The sequence below is a fragment of the Xiphophorus couchianus genome, chromosome 19 (genome assembly GCF_001444195.1).
Source record: "Xiphophorus couchianus chromosome 19, X_couchianus-1.0, whole genome shotgun sequence".
NCBI lineage: Eukaryota > Metazoa > Chordata > Actinopteri > Cyprinodontiformes > Poeciliidae > Xiphophorus > Xiphophorus couchianus.
Window position 1 is genome coordinate 10700907 of NC_040246.1, and position 16485 is coordinate 10717391.

At 38.3% G+C, this 16485-nt stretch overlaps 1 protein-coding gene across 5 annotated transcripts in view; it reads right to left on the reverse strand.

The window, feature by feature from the left end:
- The window catches only part of daam2 (dishevelled associated activator of morphogenesis 2), a 103038-nt gene that overhangs the window by 3952 nt on the left and 82601 nt on the right, over positions 1-16485 (reverse strand). For 3 of the 5 annotated variants that reach the window (XM_028000214.1, XM_028000215.1, XM_028000216.1), the window contains 11 exons: positions 15754-15861; positions 14386-14415; positions 12303-12409; positions 10862-10946; positions 10119-10225; positions 9628-9716; positions 7357-7525; positions 4112-4219; positions 3932-3992; positions 3564-3695; positions 17-187 (listed from right to left, as the gene is read on the reverse strand). In XM_028000214.1, coding sequence (XP_027856015.1) covers positions 17-187; positions 3564-3695; positions 3932-3992; positions 4112-4219; positions 7357-7525; positions 9628-9716; positions 10119-10225; positions 10862-10946; positions 12303-12409; positions 14386-14415; positions 15754-15861 — 1167 coding nt within the window. The remainder of the gene's footprint in view (positions 1-16; positions 188-3563; positions 3696-3931; positions 3993-4111; positions 4220-7356; positions 7526-9627; positions 9717-10118; positions 10226-10861; positions 10947-12302; positions 12410-14385; positions 14416-15753; positions 15862-16485) is intronic. The other 2 variants (XM_028000218.1, XM_028000217.1) reach the window with 1 other exon arrangement.

Here is a 16485-nt window from a genome sequence, read left to right on the forward strand (position 1 = left end):
CTCAGGAGTGTCTCACCATGGCCTCCATCCGTGCCCTCCGCTCTTCCTCCTCCTTGCGCCGCTGCATGTTTTCCAGGTCCTGCCGAGCTTCGCTGAACGACTGCAAGAAGGTGTCGAAGATGCCGAAGAAGTCGTCAGGCTGCATCCTCCCTTCTTCTTCTCCAAAGTGCTTCAGAGATTTGGCAAACTACAAAGAGAGATGTTAGATTTTAAGATAAAAATGAATGCACAAACTGAATCTTGCGAAATTATCCAGATTTCCAAGAATAAACCAAATGGTCATACATATGTATGCCCTACAAAATAAACTCTGGTATGTGGAATTCATTTTCTTAAATGCTGCAGGAACACACACATCGTAGCAAGGCTGCTTGATTTGACCACCGTATGTCCACACAGTCCTGTTCAAGCTGTTCAGTGCTTGGCGCCAGAACGCTGCCTGGAGCCAAACGTTCCGACACAGTCGGCTCTGTTCTGCAGTACAGATACATCTTCAAATAGAAATAACTTCAGTCCACTTTTCTTCAGTCGAGTTTTTAAGTCTTAATATGTTAACAAAAATGAAAAATAATATTTTTTTTCATTAGTTACTAGTTTGTTGGCTAATACAGAAGCTAGTGAGTGTCCATGCAGACTATTTTACCTCAGAAATAAAGATGCGTGCAACTATAATTTCATAAAGTTTTTTTTTATGTTTTAAAATTACTTTTACTTCTTTCCTTTGTTTTATTTCCCCCCATCTTACAATTGAAAGTATGTGAATACCAACAGTTTCACCAGTTGGTGGAGAGTTGTGTGTGTGATTAGCTTTTAAAGGTAACAGAACAGGAGTGGATCCCACAGCGGACAATGGCCCCAGTAATGAGCTTAATAGCTAAGCACTGGTAAGTATTGGTTAATTTAATTTAATTGCCATGTATGAGTTTTCACCTACTCTGTGGTGAGACTTAGATCATTTTTATTGCCACTCGCTCATTTTACAACTTGGGACTTTTTCAAAAGGTATTAACAAATGAAAGAAATACAGATGTTAAATATAAATCTATACTAATCAGAAGAAAGACTTCCTTCATCCAAAATGTTAGAGGAAATTGAGTGACTACAGCTAAGCAGTAAAACAATCAAGTAGAAAGCAAAGAAATGCAGCATGCCTTTTCCACTTCTATGTGGGTGTCGAGTGACAGAACATCTTAAAATCCCTCTTGTTTATAACCATCTAGTTTTCTGTATGTGGTCTCAGCGCTGTGATGAAAAACACAGTTGCTCTTTTCTGAGGAAGCAAAACCATCCTGTCATTATGGGCCCAGTGTCCATGACAACAACCCCACCATTATCCCTCCCCTCTGCTTGTAATTATGTATCTGGTCAGAAGTGTTTCCTCTGGTCTCCCTCGGGATCTGAGCTAAATGGGTAAACAAAAACACTCAATGAACGAAGGAATATGATTTTCATTGTGGAAGGCAAAACAAAGCAAAGCAAAGGAGTGTCCTCCTCTGAAAGCACTTAGCATTTCTCCACTTAGTTTAGCTAGTTTAGTGACTAGTCACTAGCTTAGCTAGTTTAGTGACTAGCTAATGTGCTCACTAAACATTTGAGAAAATTTAAGCTTGAAAATACAAATACACTTGGTATAATAAATAACAAAAGTGCATAAAAATTCCAGGCAATGTTAAATGCAACATGAAAAATGCTTGAACTGTACAAACTTATAAAATTTCACCCGAACTTTCAAGAAGTATTTAATTCTGGTGAAAGTTCAGAATTAAACATTCTGAACTTTAGAAGTTTAAGGTGCGTGGAATGAACATTGTAGGAAACACAATAAGTCAAATTTGTCTTCAACATGCATATATTTTAATTAATACTGTGTTTGCATGTAATTTTCAAAAAAGAACTTTGTGAAAATAATTTTTGTTGTAGTTTTTTTTTTTTTAACCAAATGGCATCACACTCATTTTAGCTGGTATTCATTGAAATATGAGCATGATTCATGTTTTGCCTAAATTCACCTTTTTTAGTAAATAAAAAGAACCTGGATAAGCAGACGGAGGATATGCTTTGATGATTGCTCACAGATCTATAAATTATTTGAAGAAATTATTGTTAGCATGTTCTTACGATATTACTTAAAGCTTACCAAAGATCTAGAAGTGCCAGTTTTAAAAGTTCAGACTTTGCAGTACAAAATACTGGATTAAACTTGCATTGGTGCCAAAACATGGATATTTACAGCCCACTAGAGCTCATAATTTTTGTTTTTAGTCTAATTTTGAGTATCCTTCTTGGTCAGAAATAGAGACATAGAAGGTTTTATAGTTTAATGAAATACTTTGCTTTTTTTTTTTTAAAACCTCTAAGTGATTCCATGACCTTTGCAACAGTAACCCTTTGTACTGTGCATAGCAATGCCCTGTTTCTGTAGCAGCCACACACATCTGTAGCCATGGAGCGTTATTAGTCTTTGTGGGCTGACCTGTTTGGTCATCCTTCACCTTCTTAAAGAAGAAACACACATCCCGACTTCCATATTTGTATTACACTGAAAGCCCACCAGGCCATCAGAGGACCTTGACAAACACCCACTTACCAACCACACAGACATACACAGCTGTGTGTTTGGAGTCTGGGCCGGAGAACACAGGTTCTTTTGTTTTACTGCACTGACTGTAGTGCAGTCAGTGCAGTCTGTTACCTGTTCTGTGCCCTATTCTTCCAAGTTTGTCTCCCATGACGTCCAAACTATGTTCCCTCCAATATTCGCCCCTCCTTGAGCAAATAATTAACCAAAAGGGAGGCTCTGCATGAAACTCATGAACCTGGTTTCATGTCTTTTTCTTCCGTCTGTCTTGAAACCCATTGATTCTTCTGAGAAATACAGCTGTTCAGCACTTCAACACTGTCGTTAATTAGAGAGGATAGATTGTGCAGTACAATGTAAAATCTGTGCTGAACTACCACTCTGAGATTTAGAAGCATTCAGAGAGCTAAATGAGAACTGGAGCACCGACAGCCAGCAATTTAAACATATTCCCATAAATCTTTTCAACACCGATTTACTCCAACATTCTCTCCATCCCACTGACGTCTTCAGCTGACACACTTCCTACCATACATCAGTACTTGAGCCAGCAGAGTTCAAAAGGCCAGTTGTTCCACTTGTAAATGGAAAGAGAGGGGATTTAAAACACTAACTTCAAGAGACAAAGAGAAGACGTGGGAGGGGGCATTCCCGAGTAATCTTTCAATTCTGGGTTTCTCAGTGCAGCTGAAATCGCCCCGCAGGACTCAGAGGGATGTCCACAGGCTTCACGCTTCTCGGATTCCGCCTTTTCTACTTTATTCCTCAGTCCTCTTGACATACAGGCTTGTCAACAAGGATGACTGGCTTCGGATCCACTACAGCCACCCACGTGGACATATGAGCTTTCGCTCTGATGGTCTCTTAAATTCACCCAGTCTTTCATGTCAACATAACGTTGTAATTCTGAAGCTAAGGTATAAAACAGTAAGAACAGATTGGAAAACTGATGACCTCAGTTTGCTCCAGAAAGTTATCGAGTTACCTTTTCCTTGGCTTCACTCAGCTGGTCCTCCAGTTCAGAGAAGCTAAACCCAGCCACAGTGATGAAGTCACCGATCACAGCCACAAACTTATCCCCACGTTCCCTCATCCTGCTCTGCTGGTAGTGCAGCTCCTGGTGAGAAGCGACAGGGACACAAAAGCTGGTCACTGAGAGTTTACCAAACGCCTAAATGAATTATAATTGCTTCTGTCTTTTGTGTGTGGCACAGCCGTGCTGCAGAGCGCCGACCGTTAAAAGCATTTAAACACCTCAGCATGCCGTACATCACTGTTTCTGCTCAAAAGCATAATTACAGGCGGCAGAAGAACCAGCGGGAGGGAGAAGGAAACTAATTCAGCCCAACTCACCGCCTCGAGAGCCTTCAGCCCACTTTTGATGTTGTGCACTTCTTTTTCCAACTCTGACAAACTGAGGAGAAAGAAGATCAACAAAAGTTTGCAGTTATCAGTCATACTTTAATAGATTGCACCTTATATTATAAACTACATGAAGTTGATGGTGAAGCTTGGGGGTAGAAATATTCTTACTTGACTTTGGCGGCTTCAGGCACACTCCTGAGGTCTTCCTGGATGTACAGCGCGTCTGGGTAGTTCTTCTCAAAGATCATGATCAAGTAGTGCAACATGGTGATGTTCCTGTTAAATTAAAAGCAATGTTTAATTTGATTAAAATAAACGTCTGCTTCACATAGAAAAAAAAAAAAAGTTTTCCTCTGAATGTTAGTAAAAATCCCAGTTATCAAAGATTCACAGACTGGAAACAGAACAACCAGGTGTGAACAATAACACTGTCTACCTTTAGTAAGCTGTCTAAACTTTGACTCTAATAGTTTTTTCCCCTGCAAAATTTCATTTTATTCTTCCCATATTCTGTATTTATTATGTGACGAAAAAGTACCTAATCAGCAACATTTCTTGAGATTTCGGGGCTTTACAAATTAGCTAATTCAGAAAGCTTCAAGTAATTAATTTCAGTTCATTTCAAGTAATTTTGTTATAAAAAAGTTGAGCAGCAGCTGAATGTGAAAAGTGTAAAACCGCCTGAGGACTGGGTACGGATTAACTTAGCATTTGGTCCGGATCTAGATTGGCTTTCAGACTCAGGAAATCCTCTAAATAGAATTTAGTTTTTATTGGAAAACTACTGGTTGTTATTTAATTTAATGGTGTGGAGTAAACTATCCAGAAATCTCCACTTTTGGTCTCACAAACATTATCACTTTATTTTAAAACAATTGTACCAGAACATAAGCTCATGTTATTGTGGATTTTTACGACTTTTATTTTTCTGAGTCCAGCTGAACTGTTGACATGCTAACACGCTGCTCAATCCAATAATCATATCCAATGAACAAGATGATGCTTTTATAAATCTTTTTTTCTTGGCAATAATAACTAATGTTTCGGCTTTAAATATATCCTGCACAATAACAAGCATGAGGTCCATCTTAAATGACGTTTTAGAGTTAATCTGAACAACAAGTATTGGTATGTTTCAACATTTTAAAAAATGCAACACAGTTGTGACCCACATTCTAAAAATCTCTTCAATAAGATTCAACATTTGCTATGAATTTTTTAAGAGTACTTGTTTCTTGGCACATTTGTCTGTGTAGAGATTGTTGATTAGTTACCGTGGTAACACACCTCTAAATAGCAGCAAGGCCCTGAGGAAGCGATGCGATAATTACAAATATGACATTCCTCTGAAAATATCAATGCTTCCACTTATTCCCTCAAATGTACTGTGTTCGGAGAGAGTTGGATAGTATAAAGTTTCATGTGCTGGATCCAAACACCAGAGTGCACAGAAGAAAATTAGGTCATGGAGCCAGTGGAGTAAGAGTGCTGTACTTCAATTCATCTCCCTGTTTATATTAAGATGCATCTGAGTCGCTGGAAATTATGCCAGTAGTGCCTGTTTCCGTGGCAACACCGATGGCTCGGACAACATTTCATTATTGTAAAGAGAAAAGAACTCCCACATGCTGTTTGTTCGAGCGAGTCTATCTTCTCTGCAGCAGGCTGAAGTAGTTTCACATTTTTCTGTCAATTTCTTTCAAAACTCTGAGTTAACTTTTGTAGAAACCAGCGGATGGTGAAGAAACACTGAGCAGAGGGACTCTTTGTTCATTCTTTTAAGAAGTTTTCCAGCTCTAGTTGCCTTTATTTGCTAGCAAAATGACAGGAAAGTGGGTTGTGAGAGAGGGGGAAGACATCCAGCAAATGCCAACGGGCCGGGACTCAAACCCAAAACGCGGCTGGTTCATGTCCTCCATACATGGGTGGCGAGTTTTACCGCAGGGCCTCCTCTGATCATTCTTTTATTTTCTCATAATTGGCTTAATATTTAAATGCTAATGAGATGAGATTTGCTTTTATGACAGGCTCGAGATTTCATTGTTTTCCAATTTTAAGTCTCTAATGACTGAAAGTGACGTTTTCATGTTGGATTCTGGCCATCTACTCTCCCCATAACATTGAATTGTGGTAGATTATTGGTTATATTGCTGTATTAGCTTACTGCTACCTTAAAGAATTGCCAGAATAAAGGGTTTCTAATCAAAACAAGTTTTATTTTCACTTGGTTAGAATATCTTAATGGTGTCTGTAGCGGTTTCTGTTAAAATAATAAAAGAAAAAAGCTCAATCAGGCAGCTGCATGTGATCCAAAAGACACGGTTCTGCCAAACACCAGTCCTTAAATCACTGCTCTGACTACTTGTTTGTAAAAAGAAACTTAAGATATTTATAAGACACTCAATGGTCTTGGACCTAGATGAATTCCAGAGTTGCTGCTCAAACCATACAGACCTCTCAGGTCGTCAGAGACGTCTTCACTCTGATTCCCCAGGACCAGAATAAGAAAGATGAGGTACAACGTAATCTCTACACTAATTAGTTCCGACACAAACTTCCTGAAAACCTGAGATACTATTGGTTCCTTTAAATCAGGACTTAAAATATTACAGTTTATTGCAGCTTAAAAATTATTAAGTTGAATATTACTTTACAAGTTAAATTCCATCAAATCTTAGTTTTTTTTTGTTTGTTTAAATTTGCAGTTTAGATTTCATACTCATATTATATACATATACATGATATACATATTAATCTATATCATGTTTTTTATGTGTGATGTTTTGATGTGTTTCAATTGGTTTCATCTCTTTTCCTTTGTTTTCCTATGAAGCACTTTAAATTAATGTGTGTACAAGTACTGCAAAAAAAAAGCAAATTCATTAAATTATTTACCTAATTTGAAGTACAAATGCCATATATATTCAAAGAAAATAGTCGAAATGGTGGAACACCAGCTTATGTCAAATTTTCAAATGAATGAAACAGGAAATAGAAGTCGGATGCAATAAAGTGTTTACATATAAACCTTCCAATATATGTTACAAAATTGCAGAATAAGGAGCTAGGCGTACGTAATCTACTGGTGAAAAAGATTACCTGATGTTTGAATGATTTGAATAAGAATTTCAATATTCTGAAAAGCCAGAAATATCTGATTGCGATGATTCTAGATTATCAGCAGTTGAGATGTAGAAGGACAGTTACATTTATTTTGTACCTGAATCCATTGTTTAAAGACCACAGCTGTGGTCTGCTGCAGTTTTTCACTGCTTTAGTTCATGAGACCTATGTCAGAAGTTTTAAGTGTTTGAATCCCAGTCAAGCCTTAGAATATTTTGTTTTGCAAAACAAAGTCTTAGACTCCAGTCATGACTGCTGCAACAAGGCTCAAGTCCCCCTCTGTTGCCCACCTGTCTATGCTCGACTTGGTGTCGACGATCTTGTTCAGGCTGGAAACCTTGAATCCAAAGGCGTTCCCCCGCTGGCCCTTGTTCATGAAGTTTCCAAAGGCCAGCACCACCTCCAGGACCTGAGTCAGACGCTTGCTCCGGACCACCTCCACGGAGGCGTTCAGGATGGCTGCAGAAAAACGGAGAGAGGAAAAACAGCTGCTGAGATCATGAGTTAAACTTGTTCAACTTTGTATATTGCATAACAAACTGGGCTTAAATTATTCCTTCCACTCTGTTACTCCACTCAAACACCACAGAGGTGCAGGAGCTCCAAATTTGACTCCGTGTTCCCCCAGAATTTCCTTTATTTTTAACAGCATTCACAATGAGTGTTATGCATTCTCCATAACAACTGGGCAGCTTGGTGGGAAAAGTATCCTGTCCTTCCATCAGTAAAACAGCAAGAGGGGAAAGGAATACACTGAAAATGAGCCAACTCTGTCTGTTTCATTTCTCCTGAGAAATACCATCTGGAAAAGTACAGGTGGTTCCCCGTCTCCACAAAGGAAACCATCAGTGTAACTGTGAAGATCATTAACAAACATCATATTGTTATTGTTACACTTCTTTGTGTTGTGATGAAGCATGGGAACTGTTCTCCTGGCTCTGGCTGATGGAGCAGTCTTCTAAAAAAGGCTCCCATTGAACAGGCTGGGTGGTCTGCAGACTTACAGTCTAATCTGCAGTATGTGACAAAATTACATGAATAATAAAACAAAATGAGATTTTTTAAAATTTTTTTTTACTGTGAATATCGATGAACAGTGTGGTCAGGGGACTTTTGGATCCAACAACAGCAATTGTGAAGGTTTCTCTTCTCTTCCCGGGCCAGCTGAAAGCGAAATGTGTGTCAGAATATATTACCCTGACCTCAGACCAGAAGGAATTGAGTTTCTCAGAAGAAATTATGCAGCACAAACAGAATCGAACTGTCAGTGCGAATAAAAACGCCGACAATAACAGTGTGATGTTTCTCACCAAAGCAACCCTGGCTCTAAAAGCTACAGCGACAACTCGGTCATGGATATTCGTGCATGCACACAAACTGGAAAGCTTTTCCCTGACATCTTTGAAGTGAGATTCAGGTTCACAGCAGATGCTGTCCTCTCTCAACGTGAGCCAGCTTTCCAAAACAGCTTCCATGGTAACACGGATGCTGTGTGGAAGAGGCAAAAACTGCATAAAACCAAAACATAGCTGACCAGCATGCGCACACACATGCATATAACCATGCAATCTCATTTAAAAGCATGTTCCTTAATAATTTATGTCCAGCTTTAAAATATATTTTTACATATTCACATTCGTCTGCTCACAAGTTGCTGTTGGACAGCTGCGTCATAAATAAAATCAAAGCTGCATCATTTAATTTCATTTATACAGCTTGTCTGAAATCACATTTGATTAGCAAATTAATGCCTTGGAATGGTCTACGACCTGAATAAAACAAATAATTTATTTTATATATAGCGTTTAAAAAATACTGATAATATGGTTATTAACAGGTTATCAAGTCTGCACAAATTTCAGCAAAATTCAAGAAGTAGTACACAGATGATACAGTTCTCCAACTGTATTTGGATCAAATGACTTGTTAAATGGTACCAGACTTCGGCTATTTTAACATCTTTCCACTATGTTCTTCATCCCTTTTCCTGCAAAGGCTTGAGATGAACTAAATCTGCAAACATAAATCACTGATAATCGCTTTGCTGGTTAGATTTGTATCCAAGTCGATCCTCCGACTTGCACATCGACAAAGAATAACCTCAAGCAGTTTTTAGGCAGCTGTAGTTTGCAGGTCCAGATGCTGCAGGAGTTCTAAAATAACTGCACAGCCTTGAGAAACGATGGGAAAGATCTGGCTTCAATCTGAACCCACTGGTGAAGATGTTGACTCAGCAGCTGTATATTTAATAGAATCTTAATTTGATTAGATCAAATTTTCTCAACATATCCAAAGAGAAGTACTGTACTTTGCACCTTCTGCCTTGAGAACTGCTAACGGCTCATCTGTTCTGAATATTTAAAAATGACATTGTTGAGCCGCAAAATGAGTCAAGATGAACTGCGGTGTTTATGGTTATGAGTTTATAAAACTTCTTTGTGCAATAATGATTGATTCCTTGTTTAAATGATAAAACTATAAAACCTGAATATGATCCCTTTTATAAGGTGACTGCAGAGGCATTAATTCACGAACCACTGAACTATCGTGTTTGTCCTTACCTTCAACCTTAGGCTTGGTTTCAGCTAAACGCTCTGCAAACTTCTTCTTAAAGAACAGAGCCTGTAGTCTCTGCTGGTAGTGGTCAATTCTGACGAGAAGAACAAAGAAATGAAAGGAGGAGAGATTAGTAGGGGTCAGTTACATTTGTCTTTAGGGGGAGTGAAACTTCAAAAGTCAGAAGTCAGTGAATTGTGCAAAATCCCCTTTCTCACTTTACACTCTTTTCTAAAGCATCCAGAGGGCTCTTGTCAAAGAACGAGATGACAAATGGGGATGTAAAACTCGACTAAAGGTTCACCAAAGCAAGGAGGGAGCATTTCAAAGAGAGACAAGACATATTAAATGCCCGACAGGAGATGAAGTCAAGGAGAGAGCATTTAGGACTTCTGCTACATAATGAATCAAGCTAAAGCTTGATACATTTTCTTGATGAAACTGGCTTAAAACAGAAATCAAAACCACCCTCTCACACAAAGAGCATCACATTTACCTGCTCATCTCAAAGAGGAAGCGGTCAGCTCGGGCCATCCTCTCCAACTCATGTTTATGTTCTTCTAAAAGATCTATGTCACTTTTCTCAGGGACAAATTTAAGCAGCTGGAAAAGATGCAGAAGCAATGTTTATTAGAACCGCAACAGCTGTAGTATGAGCTGCGACCAGTTAAAGTTTATCAACAGTAATTTTCCTTAAAGAAATAGTAAACATATGCATGTGAGACTCTAAAACCACAATCAGCTTCAGTATTTCCTTTTTCCCCCAGTAGGTTTCAAATTGTGTCTATGACCCATTACATGTCTTCTTAATTAAATTGTACTTTACTGCCATTTAATTAATGGTAATTAATATAAATACCATTAATTAATACTTAATTAATTGTTTTATATCTAATAAGTGCTTTGTTTGCATTTATTTTGCTGATAAATCTGTTTGTGTTTTAAAATTGACAATATCAGAGCCGGGTTTCCATCATCTAATCAAACAATACTTAATATTTGCATATCAATTTGAGTGTGTACATGCAAAAATACTTTATAAAACTCACATATAAAAGCACTGGGGAATCTTTAAATAATCAAAATTTAATTAAATTAAAAATTGAATTGGGGAGAATTCAGGTCCCTGAAAGCTTTCTGTTAATTTTGAACATCTGCAAACCATTTTCCTACTAATTTCTGAATAACCTATAAAATCTAGCCTTGTAAAGATGCAGATCATTTTGAAGGGATTCATACCTGCTCCAACATGTCTTTGGCTAGCTCCTCTCTCTCATCCATCTCTAGTATCGCCCTTTTGATTTCTTCATTTGTCATTTTCAACCTGCAGGGAAGCAAAACACACTTTAATGACATCAAATACTAAATACAAACACATTTGTTTGTCTAGATACTGACGATCTGAGCACCAGTCTGGTCAATTCCCTCTCATCCCCTGAGAGCACTGCCAGCTGTTTTCAGACGTACGTGTGCTGAGCTTCGATCAATAACAGCATTGTCAGTACGCGCATCAAAGCTGTATTGACCATCTGCTAACCCCATCTGGGTCAGTCTGCAGCTTTGGGGTCATTTGTTATTGACACGAAAGAGAGTGCAGGGAGCGTGCCGCTGTTTTGTCAGATGCACAAAGGACTCAGGAAGCCCGTTTATTGATCTGTAGAGTGGGGTCAGCATTTAAACCCTCCAAGGGGACCCAGGACCACTGCTGTTTGGAGATTTAAATGGGGAACATATTGTCAAGTGGATCTTGAAAGACAGCAATGGATTCAACTTCAGATGTAGTGTGACCCCTTTGGGAGAAGGGTCAATTAATGCATCTTTGATGCGCGTTAACGTCGACACTGATAGCACTTGAATGTTTAATTATAGACTGAATTTCATATCATGCACTGCTTCCGGATAAAATCTCTCTTGGCTAAAGCAGCCAACACATTTTGTGGCTTAAACAGCTGCTTATATGAATAGCCTATTATGAATAAGCACAACAGAAAGCCTACAGAAGGCTGCAGGGTCTTCCTTAATGTGAGTCAAAAAACTCAGGCTCAGATTATGTCAAGTAAGGATTATTTTGGCTTTTAATTACTGGAAGCAACACAAACCAAACCTATTTGTTTTTATAGGTGGACAACTGCATTTAAAGCTGCAACACACTCTAAAAAAGTGCTGGAAAAAACATTTCAATTTAGTAGACTTTAGTTCAATATATGACTCATATAAAGAAGAATTAGAACTCGTAATGTTTATTATCCAAGTTTCTTCCAGGAGTGATTATAGATGGTTATAAACGTGGGCAAGGAGATTTCCTGTAGCAGTTTGTGTTGCAGCACGGTTTTTTATTGTCCTGATGCATTGACATTACTGGAGATTCCTAGAACCATTTAATGAAGGATTCTGTACATCTCTTTTCATTTCTTTTTTAATACAATTTTTTTAGTCGATTTTGCTCATCACAAATGTGTAGTGATACTAAAGACCCATTGTTGATCTCTGATCTTCTAAAATTCAGCTCAACAATAAACTGGATTTAATACTCTGACTAATAAAATGTTTTTAGGGTTTGAAAATGTGGGAGTTGATTAAAAAAAAGATCAATTAGGTCAAGAAAACAAAACATTAAGTCACTTTAACATGGTCATAATTTTAAAAGTGTAAGAGCAGCTCTTCAATTTGAATTGCTTACTTTGAAAGCAAGATGACACAGTTCTGAGCACGCCTGCCATCGATGACCGACAGCTCTTTGACCTTCCGTGTGCTGACGTAGATGTCATCCATAGAGCCAGTCTCTTTCTGTAAAAAAATAAAAATAAAAAAAGATAAAAGGGATTTAATTTGTAGCTCAGATTAATGAGCATTCACATAAAATCCAAAGCATACACGTTAACATCTCCTCCTCACTTCTTTGCGATATCTTTAACTGACCAAGGAAAGCTTTTCTGGGATTTAACAAGGTGTTAATGAAGAGACATGACTCGAAACAGAGGAGGGAAACTAAAAGGATTGCACTTGCTTCAGATCAAGTTACCTTTAGATACAGAGAGAGCTTACACAACGAACAAGGAGCAGAAGCAGGTCTTCACAGTACAACACTTTATCAGAAACTTCTCAGAGGAAGAGCAGAAATGTTGATCCAAACAAAGCCTGTTAGATATGTTGGTTAACCTCACATAAATGTAGTATAAAAATCCCTGAAGCAAAGAATAAATTCTGAGAGAGCTGTTTGGGGCCTGCATGTTAAACACATTCTATTTATGGTCCAGGCTGGTTTCCTGCTCGCCAGAAAAATCTCTGTTTTTGAGGTTGCTGGGCATGACATATTTAAAACAGATGTGGATTTTGAAGAAAGTGTCATTTTTCTGCGTCCATGCTGACCTGGGGTGTTTGGCAGCTGAACAGGGTTGGCAACAGGTTAGGGGGACAACTCCCATCCACTGAAACCATTCAAAGGTCTCTCTCGTGGCTCACAGACGAGCGCCAACTCTGCCAGACTGTTCGCCTCATCGGCGCTGAAACGACTGACTAAAATGTTGAACTTTTCAATTGGTCACAAAGTGACATCAGCTGAAATACGAGGTATTGTGCTTTGAACTTTCGAGCAGAATCCTTAATAGTGTACTTGTCTGAATGCAGTTTTGCTTTTAGTGGTAAACTGCGAATCACAAGGTTGCTAATTAAAAAATATGTGAATAAACTGCACCCTACATAACAGCAAGGTTATTACCCATCAGGAAACAGATCTAGTCTTCACCAGATTCTATATTTATTGGATCTAAACACAAAGGCTACAAAAGTAGCTAGGCTACTCCAGGCTAAAGTGTAGTTTATAAAACCACCTTTAGTAGCTTTTTGCCATTCTTCTGCATGAATTTCGCAGATTTTCACATTTTTGTAGAATAACTTGGGCCTGTTTCCTTTCTACACCATTCCTTCACTGATTACATCATCCGGTTTGCATTCCAGACATATGACTTCACATCTGATTCTAGATTATTTTGGTGTTTGTGGTCAAGTTCACGAATGAAAGATGCCCAGGCCCTGTTGCTGCAAAGGAAGTAAAAATTATAACCCCTCCAACAACGTGCTTTACAGTTGCGCTGAAGTGTTTGTGCTGATTAGCTACATTTGGTTTTCTCTAAACAGTGTTTTGCATTATGGCCAACATTTTCCAGTTTGGTCCTAAGGATCAGTCCAAAGAGACTCTGATTTCAGAAACCTGACTCTACGAAGTCAGACTTTATTGCTTAAACTGAATTTGCTGGGGTTTTCTACTTCTGGGAGTTTGGGAGATGCTTTAAATATTTTCACTTATGAATATTTTCTCTGCTCAATTACAGATTTCAAATTGTTTAAAAATGGCCTTGTGAACTTTCCCGAATTAAAGGGTTCCAAGAATATTTTGTCTTGGGTTGTGGCTATAGTCTTTCCACTTCAACATTGTGGTCCCAAACAGCTAGGTTTGGGACCACAATTTTGGTAGTTTGCAAACTACCAAAACTTTGACTTTTAGAGGTGACTGATAATGATGATCAATAATTTGTGTAGATTTTATTGCAAAAGATGATTAGCAACTTCAGTAAGACACTTGGTTTTAAATTAAAGTGGAGACTCTGAGAGAAAAAAAAAAAATAACATCACAGAAAAAAACTAATTCAATATGCAAAGCTGATTGCTGTTTGCCTGGGCGCTGTGAGGCAGAAGGCAAGGTGATGAAAGCAGAAAAAGTGGATAACCATTATGGCCAAGAAGCTCAAAGATGTTTGACTCACCTGTTTGAAGGATTGGTTAGTTAGCAGGTCCTGCCCAGGCAGCCGGAGAGAGCAGGGACAAAAAAAATTGAGAACACATGCAAAGATTAGCACTGAAGGCCGGAAAGGCAAAAGCAAAGAACTACTAATACTATATGCAAACTACAAGCTGAAGCTGGAAAGCTTTTGTGAGCGTAACAATGCTAAGTACTTCAAGTTGTCTAGGGTTCAAAAGATCTACATAAAAGGCTGAAAGATTAACACAAATAGTTTTCTAGTTCAGATTTTGTCTTCTTAAACTGGCCATGGATACCTTAGTGGTTTTAATTTTGACTGCATCTACATCAGTCTGACATGGAAAAACAGGACGATGAAATACGACTGTGGCAGACAATTCTACAGAGTGCAAGTGTAAATAAAATACCATTTTGACAGAAAGAGCAATGAAAAGCTCTAAAACAAAAGTATGTCATGTATAAACACGGCATTACTGCACAGTGAAATTTAAATTAAATTTGGGTCTTTCCAAACGGGAACTAGGCTGTCAAAGACAGGAAGATGTTGGGTTTTTATGCGACTGCATCCACTGGGATCAGCATTTAGGCAACGGCCAGTGCCAATAAAAACCTGCTCTGCACAAATAAATACCTGCAGTATATCACTGTCAGCAACAACCCCAAATGACCCATTCCTCTTTAATAAAAGCTTGCAAGGAGACACTGTGATTGTAACTGTCCGGCTGCTGTAAAATGCATTAACTCAACAATGGTGATGCCTCAGTGGAGATGATTTAGTGCTCCTTAATGGAATCTTAAAGACCTCACTTTAAACTGTGATTACTAGAAACCAATTAGAGCAAATTAATCCTCCACTTAAATCCATTTAAGTGGAGAATATATTTGTGATATAAGGTGCAGTTTGTGCAACTGTGCATTATATTATGGAATGAAAAGAGTACAATTAATTCCCAGCAGAGAGGAGAATGATTGCTATGCATGGTTTGATGTATGCCCAAGAGACATACCAGTTATGCTTTCAGTTTATCTGTTTGAGGATGATTTACTCAATAAATCTGTTTATTTTCACTACATCTCAGAAAAAAGTTTTGTGTTTTCTTGTATTGTGACTCCTTGTGGGTTCAGAATTGACCTTGATTCAAGACCTGCCGTTGGTTCTCACACCAAAGTTTTGTAGGCACCAGCAGAAGCTACAATGAGCCATTCAGCAGCCAACAGCTGCTCCAGTAAGCCTGAAGCTGGACTGTTTACACTATAAAAGAGTCACTCTGAAACATCCGCATGCTCACCCCTACCAACACATACTCAGCATTCAACACACTCACAAGCATAAGTGTAATCAGGTATTTATTACCCACAAACAAATTCAAACCTGCTGTCTCTGATACGCTGAGAACATCTTCTCTATGTCCTTCAGGTCCAGAATCTTGAACGCCCTCAGGTCATCAATTTCATTCCAGATGGTGCCGTTGATCATATTCTGGAAAAACACAGGAGGGGGTTATTGCTTTCACTCCAATTACAAAACAAACCACTACTTTATTTCAAGGACGGAGTAGATGAACGCACCAGATCTTTGTAATTTTGTGTGCAAACCCCCCATTTGTCAAAACATCAGTCTATTTATCATTGCAGTTAAGTATTTTCATAAATTATGGAGATAAGCATGTGTAATAATATCTATATCTAATCAATTCATGAACACAAATATACATTATTATAGGACGACTTTGCATTATGGTCCTTTCTGTTTATTTTGTTTCTGATCCAAGTTTAGGCCTCTTAAATCTTATGAAATATGAAAGACCCCTGATGAACCAAAATTCCTCTAGCCAGAATCAGGCATACAATATCATTTGCTTACTGTAGACCATGAACAGAACAAAATGTAAAATTTTCAGTGGTCAAAGTGGGTATAAATTGTCCAACTGATGCATTGGGCACCACCACACCTTCAACAGTAGAAAGCACAAATTCACAACTTAAAAGTTGGTTGCGAAATGAGCAAATTTGAAAATTTGAGATGTCTTTATCAATGGTGATAGCCTTTTTACTCATACATGTCAGTGTTTGCACATTACTACAGAACGTGTAAGGAAGACTC